The sequence below is a fragment of the Euprymna scolopes genome, chromosome 21 (genome assembly GCF_053919585.1).
Source record: "Euprymna scolopes isolate OS-2025 chromosome 21, ASM5391958v1, whole genome shotgun sequence".
Lineage (NCBI taxonomy): Eukaryota > Metazoa > Mollusca > Cephalopoda > Sepiida > Sepiolidae > Euprymna > Euprymna scolopes.
This window is the reverse complement of record NC_136502.1, coordinates 18,276,175-18,288,267: the sequence shown is the minus strand read 5'-3', so window position 1 is coordinate 18,288,267 and position 12,093 is coordinate 18,276,175. Positions and strand designations below refer to the sequence as shown.

The window sequence follows — 12,093 nt, the reverse complement described above, 5'->3', positions numbered from 1 at the left end:
AAAGAAATGTAAACATTTTTAATTTTATTTAATGAAAATGTTGAATGCTGAAGACATCCAATTTTTGAAAGTTTTATTTAAAAAATTAATTTGTTATGCTTTATATTGTACCTTACATAACAAATGCATCTATCTAATACTTACCTCAAACTTTTTATGAGTTCATTAAATATAACATTTCTGTAAAAATTAATAAAATATGTATAAAAATAATTATCTACACCTCACAGACTTTTCTAGAATCAAGAAATACATCTGCAAGTGAAAGAAAATAATAAGGTTTTTAATATATAAAAGTTCTGATACTCAGTTGAATTTTTATAGTTTCATTGATTTAATTCCTATTTGTAAAGTAATATTTATACATAATGCAAAACAGTTCTGCATGGACAGGTACACTAATTTGGTAAGTTTGGAACAGGAGGTAGCGGTCTTGGATATGAAGTGCGGCAATTGGTTACAGGTAGATTTCTAAGTTGTGAATGAGAGTCAGAAGCACCACAATCTATTGTAGCAGATTTTGAACTAGTCCATGACATGTCTTGTTCATTATTCGGTTTGTAGAAACATTTTGCAGAAATAGCCATATCACTTGGATAACTGAATATCTCTTCTAATGGTCTTGTATCTTCTTTATGGAATTGGTCAATTTTGGATGATGGAGAATTACAATACTGGGTTGTGAACAGATCTGAAAGAAATAAAAACCAGTCATAATTAATGTTGTAATTATCCATTACATAGCAAATATTGAAAAGAAAATATGAACGTATTAACTGAATAAAATATTAATAAAATATATTAAATGCTAACTATGAAGGCAAAAATACAATAATTAGTGGATGAATTCTGATTATTGTTCTGAAACTAATTTGGTGTGTTTAATACGTGACATTTTATATTCTAAATAAGGCCTACTTGATATAAATAATTGTGTAGACATGATTTGAAATATGGATTGCAGTTTTGTAATCTTTAAGGTAAGAAAATTAGAATTACTTTTTTTATTTAATGCTGAATTCTATTTTACATATGTCCAACACCTGCCAGCATGTAAAACATACGTTAAACCGAATACCATTAATTCTATTCCAGTTTTCTTTCTTTTTATATCGATAAAAAATATAATATAATTTTGTTATATTAGAATTTTGACAAAAATGTTTCTCTATTAGTTCTTATATTACTTGAAATTATATCAATAATTGAAATCGCATAAATTTAGAAAATAATAACTGTGTAAACTGAAACCGTTTTTAGCTATTACTTTTATTTTTATTTATATAAGTATAACTCTTTGATAAAAGAAAAAAATTATTCATATAATTTTAGCTTTGAATAATTTTATAAAATATATGGAATATGGAATAATGTTTTTGTTTTGTTATTTAATTTCCCAAGCAATCTACTCGAGAAATTATAATATTAGGTTGTGAATCTCCAGAATATAAATAATAATTTACCTATTGTGCCTTACAACAAAATTCATTTCCCTACTTAACCAACAGTTATGGAAGTATTTCCACAAAAATGTTTACTTTTTGAATCAATCTTTACTTTTATTATTTTATATAATTATATCTGCACTCGTTTATAATTATATTAGTGGTTATCTCATTAACAAACCTAACATAGAAGTGAAAGTAGAAGAAACATATATTGATATTCTAACTATGCAAATAATACAATAAAACGCTGGTTCTTTCATCCCCTCTATATCAGTGTAATATTTACTAAATTTAATTAAAGAAAATAGATTACAATTACAGATTTGTTTTATTGTTTTACTTTAAGATTTAAGCACTTGATAGATTATTGGCTATCTCACTAACAAGGCTAACACCAGTAAGAAGAAAAAGAAACATATATGAGTATACTTCTTACATTTCTTTTCAGTTATAACAGAATATTTTTCAAATCTTATTGCTTCTATTATATTAATATTTAGTTCTGAAATTTTTTTTCTGAAGACAAAAAATGTATTTAGCAAGATGTACCTGGTATTTCACCACCCTGCCTTGTAACACACTGACTCCAAATATGTCCATTGTCATTCGCAGGTTTCCAGATGTTGTTGTCAAGGGATGTGCATTTTTCATATTTGTCTCCAGCAAAGTTCTGTCTGACTTCATGAATGTACATCTGTTAACATTGCAAAAGTTCAATTGTAATTTTGTTCTATTCTATCTTGTGATGATACAAAGTATACGTTTAAATATATCTAAATTAAATATTAGAGTTGAAAATTCTGTAGCTTTCGAATTCATCACCGAACCACTTAATTGGTTTGAATAAAATGTATTTCTAATAATTTTTCCAGCTATACATTTTTTCAATAGTCTCCACACGTTCACTTAGCAACTTATCCACTATATAGATATGCATATTTATTTGATAACCTTCGTATTCATATTTTTGTGCTGGCACATACTTTGCATGAACATAATATTTTCTTTAAGAAAGTTAAATATATATTTCTGAATTATATTGCCAACATATTATTCTTGATAATAACCAGAAATTTAATATATACTTATTCTTTAATATGATGGTGAGAAGAGTGCATAATCATTTATTATTATACATAGTGTATTCCTATTAGGCTAGTTAAGATGATAGTTCATAAGTAAACCGAATTGAATCTGTCAAAAGTTTAAAAATTAATATGAAATCTTTTGGGAAAAACGTTATTTAAAAACAATGCACATTTATATGGAAAAAATTTTTTACAAACGAATTAAGATGGAAAACAAAAAGATTTCTTTTTTATATATTTCCTAAAATCAGAATGTTATAAATAAAAATAAAGTTAATAATTATTTTGAACAAAACAAACTAATTAAAGCTGTAATTGCATACTTAAAACAAATATACTGAATTACTAAAGTTATTTTAATTGTTGTCGATATCTAATTTGGTACCCATGATAATTATATTACAATTCAGATATAAGATAAAAAGTTGTACATAATAATATACTTTAATATATGTATGATTTTATTAGTGTTATATTTATATATATATGTATCTGTGTTCCTATAAGATTACAGCCTGATTTTAGAAAATATGTCTTTCAATGTTTTATCATGCATAATTATTCAGTATTTCTTATATGATAAATGATAAAAATCAGTATATACCTGCACTTACATGATGTGCCATATCTGTAGTTGCTGGCTTTTGCATAGAACTTCTGTGTCCATTAGAGAACTCATCTTCAGGCAAAGATTCTCTTTTTGAACCCATTAAATGAGGACTTCTGAATTTATCTTGATCTTCTGGCCAAAGACTTGCATGATAAGAAGGACAGCTTAAATGTCTTTGTTTACTTGCACATCTATGCGGATGGTTTATTTCTTCTCCATGTGATCGACTTCTTTGATTGCAATATCTTAAAATACATATAGACATAAAAGCTGTAATGATCACGGATACTGTGACGGATATCAATGTGATAATAATCACTAAGTTGAGATGTATCTTCTCGTCAGTTTTTATATGCACTACATTCAGCCTCTCAGATGTCTTGTTGCTTACTGTAAGAGTAAGAAACATGGTTGTTTTGGCTGATTGAACTGGATTTCCACTATCTTTGACAATAAACTCAAGGTCATATGAACCTGCATCTTGTTGATTAACAACACGTGTAAATGACAATAAACCAGTGTAATGGTTAATAGTAAACAACTGTTTTTCATTACCTGCAGTTATTTCATATTTGAGAAAGGCATTTTCTCGACTATCCCGATCAGAAGCTTTTAAGACAGTAATATTTTTTGTATGATATGGGTAGTACACAAGATCCAAAGTAAATGGATTAACACTTGGATATGTAAAATATGGAGAATTGTCGTTTTCATCTTGAACTTCAACAATGACATTTACAGTATTATTTAGAGGTGGTATTCCATTATCCTTTGCAAACACTTGAAATTCATACATTTCATGTAATTCATGGTCCAACGAATTTATAGTTGAAATTAATCCATCATCAGAAATTTTAAATGGTAGAAAATGTTTGTTTTTAGTCCATAGAGAATATGTTAGTTTCCCTCCAGATCCTAAATCTTGGTCAGTAGCATTAATGAAACCAACATGCATTTTTGATTTCTGGTTTTCTTTTACCTTAAATTTATATGTATCTTTAGAAAATTGAGGGTTTATATCATTGACATCCATAACATGAACGGAAAATTTACTTTTAGTATTCATTGGAGGGGAACCTTTATCTTGACAATTGATTGTAATATCATGGTGATCCTCAAATTCTCTGTCTACAGGACTATTTAAAATGACTTTGTATTTTCTCAGGCCAAAACTCTGAAGTTGAAATTTCTCATGGTGAAGATCACAGCTGACTTCTCCATTTTGTCCAGTATCATGATCAGTCACCTTTATAAAGGCAATAAAACTACCAACTTGAATATCCTCAGAAATATTTGTAGAATTTTTTGTAGAAGCAAAAACGAAGTTTATAACAATACTGGGTGGATTGTTCTGTTGATTTATCACATTTATTAAAATCTTTGCAGTGGAACTTAGGGGAGGTTTACCTCTATCTACTGCTTCAACGTACAATTTATGCACTAATTCTTGTCCTAATGTAAATCTTTTACGCAAAAAGATCTCTCCTGTTTCTTCATTCAATTCAAAATGGGATTTAATGGTATTAGAAGTTTTAGAGTTTAAATGATATGAAACCCATCCATTTTCTCCAGAATCTAAGTCATTTGCTGACAGCAACAGTACTGGAATAGATCCTAATTCATTGTTTATTGATATATTATAGAAATTTTGAGTGAATATAGGGGGATTATCATTTACATCAGTAATTGTAATATAAACATCTAAATCACTTTGTTTTGGAGGAGATCCTCCGTCTTTAGCTATTACTTTAATTTTATAAGTCTCTTTCACTTCTCTGTCTAACTGATCTTCTAATATAATATCCAGTTTTGACGTTCCATCAACGCTCTTGGATACTAGAAGTTTAAAAGGTTCATCCTTATTCTTTTTTAGTTGATATGTGATTTGGGAATTAATCATTCCAATGTCTCTATCTATAGCATTTGGTATTGATCGTTTTGTCCCCATTACCATATCTTCAGAAAATTCTATATGAACTTGTTTTTCCAAAAACTTAGGTTGATGATCATTGACATCTTGTATTATCACTTTGATTTCTAATAACTTAATGAAAGATGTCCCTTTTTTAATGGCTATATCCACCATTCGAAAACATTCTTTTTCTCGTTTACACATAGTTTCAGCATCCAATATTTGTGTAGTGTATAATTTTCCTCTCTTTTTTGATACTCGGAATATAGAACTCTTTGTTTCATGCTGTAATAGACTAAAGGTGATTATATCAGGATGTTGGGATGGCACACTATCTATCAAATGTGTATCTGCAGCAATATCACCTAGGTAGGTTCCTGGACTTTTTCCTTCCTTCACGTAATAAGTTAAATCCACACACAGACACCGATGCAGGATGAATATTAACAAATACTTTGATAACTGCATTTTCTCTTCTCACCTGTTAAAGAGAAAAATATAAAATGTGAAAGAAAATGGAAATGTCTTTAATTATCACAAAAAGTTATATACATTTATATAGGCTAATTAGAAAGCAATTACTTTTTATTATTACGTGCTCATAATTTTTTATTAAAATAAATACCTACAAAAATGAACATGATATGAAAGTGTATAGCATAGGGCTTTATTTAGAATTCAATATGTATGCCTGCAGTCACCACCGGCTTCTCAAGCTGTCTAAAAATCGTATCAACTGATTTCACAAGGAAACAGCCTAGTAACTCTCGCTTTACTTATTTTGTCTGTTATTCCTCACTTTCCATAAGTGATGTTTCTGACAAAGGACGAAGAATACTTTTCTTGTTTCTACACCGGCTGTTGCTTTTAGTAGGTGATATTTGAAGAATTTCAAACCACATAGCAATCATTATCATTCAACCGTCAATCTATTCATTACAGTAACTCTTATCCTTGAGTATAACCTTGATCAATGACACATTTGTTTTACAAAAAAAGAAATGAAGGGTTCCTTGTGAAATCAGTTGATGTAGTACTCAGACAACTTCATATACAGGTGGAGAATACTGATGTCCATTTGGAATTCTAAATAAAACCGCATGCTATACATGAAGAATTATATTTCCATTATAATTTAATAATATGCTAATACTTTCCAATAAACTAAACTAATATTTCTGTTTAGCCCTCTCAGCAAGACTGTCAGCAAATTGCAACAAGTATATCACTTCTAATAGCAGACGGTACTACATGCATTTGTTTGTTATAACAAACTATATTTGTAACACTTTCCCTTTGGCTAGAGAGCACAATCTAGAATCAGATAATCAGGTCTCCATGTGCTTTTGACTAACCTTGCAACACTGCATAAGTTACTTATGTTTCCTTTGTTGTTTTTACTAGATTCAGGTCTGTAGCCTGATCTACCAAGTTTCTGACAGTATAGATTCAGTACTCTCCCTAAATACTATCGCCCAAATACATGTATTTGGTAATTTTAATGTCCACTACAGTAATGGACTTAGTTTCTCGAATTACACAGGCATAGCTAGTAGCAGCACATATAGTTTCTCTATATCTCATTCTCTTACATCGACAGTCCCCTTCCCAATCAAAATCCCAAATCGTAAAGATCAGCAAGCCTTGCTTCTAGAGCTGTTCCTAACTATAGTACTCAATGATTGTGTGATAAATGCCATAGTTCACAAAGGAACACCAATCATCTTGTGACATTGGTAAACACCACCCTTAATTCTTAACTATAAGATGAGGAACCGTTGCTCAAAATGAAAAACTTCAGCGTGTGCAGCTGCAATTGTGCAAAGGCAATATGCAATGCATTCTGTTGATTCATCTGCCATAAATCAAGTGCAAATAGGCAAAAATTTATAGATGCTAGAAATCATGGTAAGAGTGAAATAGCCACAGTCAAAGGAAGGCATATCAAAATGATCAGGGAATATATTGTTATAGAAATTACAACTCATAATTTCTGGAAAATTTATAATAGTGTGGCGAATACAGTGTAGAACAATGAAATTGTTGTCCTAGAAAAGATGACATGATTCCATTTCCGTTTGATGAAAACCAGTTCTCTTTTTTTGATGCAGACCGTCTACTAGTTGGCCAGTTGTGTACAAATCTTAAGAGCGATAGGAGCCTTCTATCATATCTGAAAGTGATACAATGTCCAATGAACAAGATTGGAGATACACCACTGTACAACGTGCTCTCTACTGATCCACATTATGACAACAGGACCATTGCCAGTACCCTCAAAATGCATCGCTGGATTGCCATGAATGACAGGGTGTGCCTAGCGTGATGAAAACAAAGTTTCCGGCCATGGTTATGGTCTTTGGTGTGATTTCACATCTTCGAAGTCGGCTTGAAAGTCAACACCAAAGTGTACCTGGATGTGCTGAAGAGTGCGGTGATATTCTGGTGCAATCAGGTGGCCGCTGGCAGACCCTGGCTGTGGCAGCAGGACTCGGTGCTGGCCCACAAGTCCAAACAGGCCCAGGCTTGGCTTCAGAAGGAATGCTATGACTTTGTCCCTTCTCTCAATGCCCACTCCCCCCTCTTCCCCTGACCTGAACCCACTGGACTACTTCGTTTGGTCATGTGTTGAGAATATCACCAACATGATCTTCCAAAGTCAGCCTGATTGTCTCCATCTGCCGAATATTTGCCTAGCTCCTGTTGGCACTCCCAGTTCCAGACCCGTATTGAGGCGGTGATTAAGGCTGAAGGCGGCTACATCGAATAGATGTCAGCTCTACTACATAATCAAGTTATCTGAACTGATTTTTTCAATAAAAGTTTTAAAGCTGTAGTTTTGTTTTCTTTAAGGCAACACTTTTATCATTCCACTCTGTAATAGACAATTTCTTCACTAACTAGCTAACAACCACGAGGTTGCTTGCACAGCAACTGGGAAGACTAACTTGCATAGCGGTACATCTCTAACTCCATCCGAAACCTCACAAACTACTCTCTCTCAAATTTCACTTTGCAGACGGAAGCCGCACTTGTAGATCTGAAAATGACCTCTACTCATGTCTGTGATATTATAAAAAGCCTAAACACCTCCAGAGCATGTGGGCCTGATTTTATCCCTACTAATTCCAAAACTAATGAATAATAAATGTTTTGCTGAGCTAACTCCTGTTCTCTCCAAACTCTTTAACAAATGCCTTGCTGAATCTTGCTTCTCTGATAGCTGAAAAATTATCTATAGTACCAGTGTTAAAAAATTCTGGTGATAGAACTGACCCATGCTATCATCACCCTATCAATATTCTACATCTTTTTGCTAAAATCTTCGAGTCATCAATCAATTAAGCGCTAATCCATCACCTAATAAATGTTAAACTTTATTTTAACCATCAGTATGGATTTAGAAAAGCTTGTATTACAACGGATATTTTAATGTTTATCTCTGAATGCCGATATAGAATGCACTGGATAAGGTAGGTAAAGCTAGGGCAGTAGCCCTTGATATATCTAAAGCTTTCTCATGAAAATTAAATCATACAGTATTTTTGGACGAATATTTAACATAATCAGACCCACCTTAGACAAGAGAAAAATCCAGGTTGTCCTCAATGGTTGTACATCTAAACAACATCATATTAATGCTAGCATGTCTCAGAGGTCGATTCTTGGATCTTTATTATTTCTGATATTTATAAATGACCTTCCGATAAAATTTTGTCGGAGATGAGTATATTTGTTGATTACACCACACTCTATAATAGACATGAGGTAAAAACAAATGTACACATATCCAATGCAATGGCGGAAACCTTAGAAAACGATTTTCAGTCTGTAGATGAATGAGGCCGTAGATGAATGGTAACTAAGCTCATTTCCTTTCACAATTACAAGAAACCTTTAAAAACACTGATTACTATGATAAATAACATCCTACCTGAGAGCTCATTGTTCAAACTCCTCGGCTTAACTATCTAATAATCTAATAGGTCAGTGTTGCATCCCTGTGCCTGTTTTTACAAGTACTTTAATGGAATGTGCTCTGATGACCTCATAGCAGTTGTGTCCCCTGGACATAAATACTCCTGAATAACCAGACAAGCAGCAAGATTCCACTTTTTCAATGTTGAGGATCCTTGATGCCGGAGAGCCTGGTATTCTAATAGTTTATTACGTCGGACTGCTAGAATTCCCTTCCTATTTCCTGCTTACTTGGCTGTACTTACATGGAGGAGTTTAAATGTAATGTGAACAGACATCTCACTACTGAACTCGTTACAGTTCTCTGTAGATATGATCCCAAATGCTAGCCCCTTATGTCTAAGTGACATTATGCCTTGTTTGAGGTGAAAAAGAATAATAATAATAATAAAAAGAAACATTATTAGTCCGTAAAAAAACAAATCAGCGTTCAGAGGGTTAATATTTGTGTTACCATTTAGATTATTTAAAACAAATTACACCAATTATTAAACATGTCATTTTTTTATCAGTTTTAAAACTATTTTGACTTCACTAGGATTTTGAATTCAATAATAAAATCAATAAATAAAACCATTTCATGCCATTTAAAGTTGTGTTTAAGTTATCTAATTTTGTATTTATGTTTTTTACTTATTTCCATTTTTGGTGTTAATAAGTTAAGTTGTTATTATAACCATCGGTTGTTTTCATAATTCAGATTACTCAATAAATATTAAGATTACATGAAAACGCAATAAAATAACATCCTTAATCAATGGTAACCGATATTATTGTAAACTTTGAAAACATAAGTTTCAAATCTTATTAATGCAAATATTTTATATATTAAAATCTCTAAAGTAAGATAATTGCCCCCCCCAAAAAAATTAAAGAACAAAACAATGGCTAATTCTTTCATTTTAAATATTGATTAATTAAACTCTTTTCGCTAATAAATATTTGGTAGTTTTGTTAGCTGTTTGTGGATTTATATATAACTTATATTAACTTTATAACTGAAAGTTATTAGGTATAATTTTATAATTCTAAATATTCATACAATCAAATAAGTATAGTTTTTTTTATTAAATATGAAGAAAAATAATTCATTTTAAGTCGTATGATTTTTTTGAATTTATGAATGAATTTAAGATATCTATTACACCCCCAAATTTACGATTAATATAAATAGTGTAATTAGCACATTTTACAACAAATTGTAGAAAGACGACTCATAGAAATAGTATGTAAAATTCGAATTCATAATTATAATGAAATTATTTTGCATACTATTTTTATACAATTTTCTACAATTTGTTGCAAAATGTAATTATTTAACTATTTAAGTAAATAAGAAAGTAGTAAATAATAAAATTAGGGAGATGTCTTTTTTATTGCTTTCCTTTAAAATATTTGGCCCTGTCGGTAGGGCATTAGAATACGCTGACTGCCCCCCTGCAGAGGGTAAAAGTCCCTCAATGGGGGTCCTGGATATGACCTTAAACTATATCCAGTGGTGAGGCCCCAGCTTGTGGGCTTTGGGGAGTGTGGAGCCACCCTTTAATTACCATTGCTCCCAGGTCCACTCTGACCCGGAGTGGTAGTACCTATTAGGATCCCAACTATGGGTTAAATAGAAACCGACGTGAAAACAACAAATATATTCTATTAAAAAAAATTTTCTTCAAAATCTTTGGATTCGGCATTAAATAACCCGAAAAGGGTTGATATGCCGTAAAACAAAAACAACCAACCAACCAACCTTTAAAATATTTAAACCAAATTGTTTGTTGTTTAGAGCACAATTGAACCATAATACTTGACTTTTGAATTTTAAACTTTAAGTGAAGCCATTATTGTGCCACGCTTACATCCTAGTGACTGTCGTTTAATTGTTATGGACTTCCATTTCTTGTAATAAATAATTTTACCAAGACTTTTTCATAAGTTTTGGTTTCGGTTTCGATTATAGCTGATGGCACTCTTAAGTAATCTATTTTTTTTATAAATAATTTTACCAAGATTTCTTCATAAGTTTTCGTTTCGGTTTCGATTCAAGCTGATGCACCTAAGTCATATGGATACATTTTTTTATTTTTGAAATTGCAACTTTATAATATATAAAAATTGATAGAATATTAACTCTATAATAATATATATGAAGTCTGCAAGAATTAAAATATCATATATAAGCATACTTTACGACCGTGCTATGTCAGGCCACACTGCTAGCTTAGATAAATACATTTGCAGTTTAATAAAAGAGCTAAAACAATATCAGGGCGTCTCCATTTACGCTGAATATCTACAGAATGCCAACATCAATATAATACATATGAAAGAGTCCGCTGTGGAATTTCCACAGGTCCTGCTAGGTAACAGATAATTTTATAAAATCAACAGTTGATTCTCTACAGTGTAATGTAGACTATATTTTGGACTAAGCCTCGATTTGATAAAAAATTGGACAATTTCACTGATTTCGATGACAATAAAAGTATGGAAGAGTGGAAGATTTGTTGATCCTCATTCAATCCTGGACAACGTCGGGTACCCTTTCTAGCTACTCTATAATCACTATATTATTCTATATATAAATCCATTTTGATATTGTAAGAAAGTGTAAATAGTATAATATATTATTTCTTAATTATTTAAAATCTAATTTAGATGTTAACAAATTGTGATGCTTTAGTTACAGACGCACCAAATCTTAAACTTTAATAAATGCAGATGACAGACTACAGTAGATTATATCTACTTTCCTCATAATTGTTGACTAAATACATGTGAGCTACCGTTTCACATTTGTTCAATATCAATATAGACGTATTTCTCTTTTCGTTTTGTAAGTATTCATTGAAGTTGGTTTAACTCAACTAGATGCTAATTGTTGGAATTGCACATCAGCCATAAACTAAGATGGCTTTTGCCTGGCAGGCATATTTCTACTTTGTACATGAACAAATGTACTTGCAAGCCAAAGAGATTTAGTAAGTTCTTGCTAGAAAGGCTGAATATGATTATGTTAATAGAATTATACTGGAATATGTGAAGATATATAAATCATAATAG

General features: G+C 31.2%; 1 protein-coding gene across 4 annotated transcripts in view; it reads right to left on the bottom strand.

Annotated features, from left to right (window-relative positions):
* Positions 1 to 310: 310 nt before the first annotated feature.
* LOC145242033 (protocadherin beta-14-like) overlaps positions 311 to 12,093 on the bottom strand; it is a 47,146-nt gene continuing 35,363 nt past the window's right edge. The window contains exons 2-4 of one of the 4 annotated variants that reach the window (XR_013862640.1): positions 3,141 to 5,539; positions 1,998 to 2,142; positions 311 to 691 (exon numbers count right to left, since the gene is read on the bottom strand). Coding sequence is in view for 3 of the 4 variants with exons in the window: in XM_080104926.1 (XP_079961052.1) it covers positions 399 to 691; positions 1,998 to 2,142; positions 3,151 to 5,526 (2,814 nt within the window). In the remaining variant the exon portion in view is untranslated. The remainder of the gene's footprint in view (positions 692 to 1,997; positions 2,143 to 3,140; positions 5,540 to 12,093) is intronic. The other 3 variants (XM_080104926.1, XM_080104928.1, XM_080104927.1) reach the window with 3 other exon arrangements.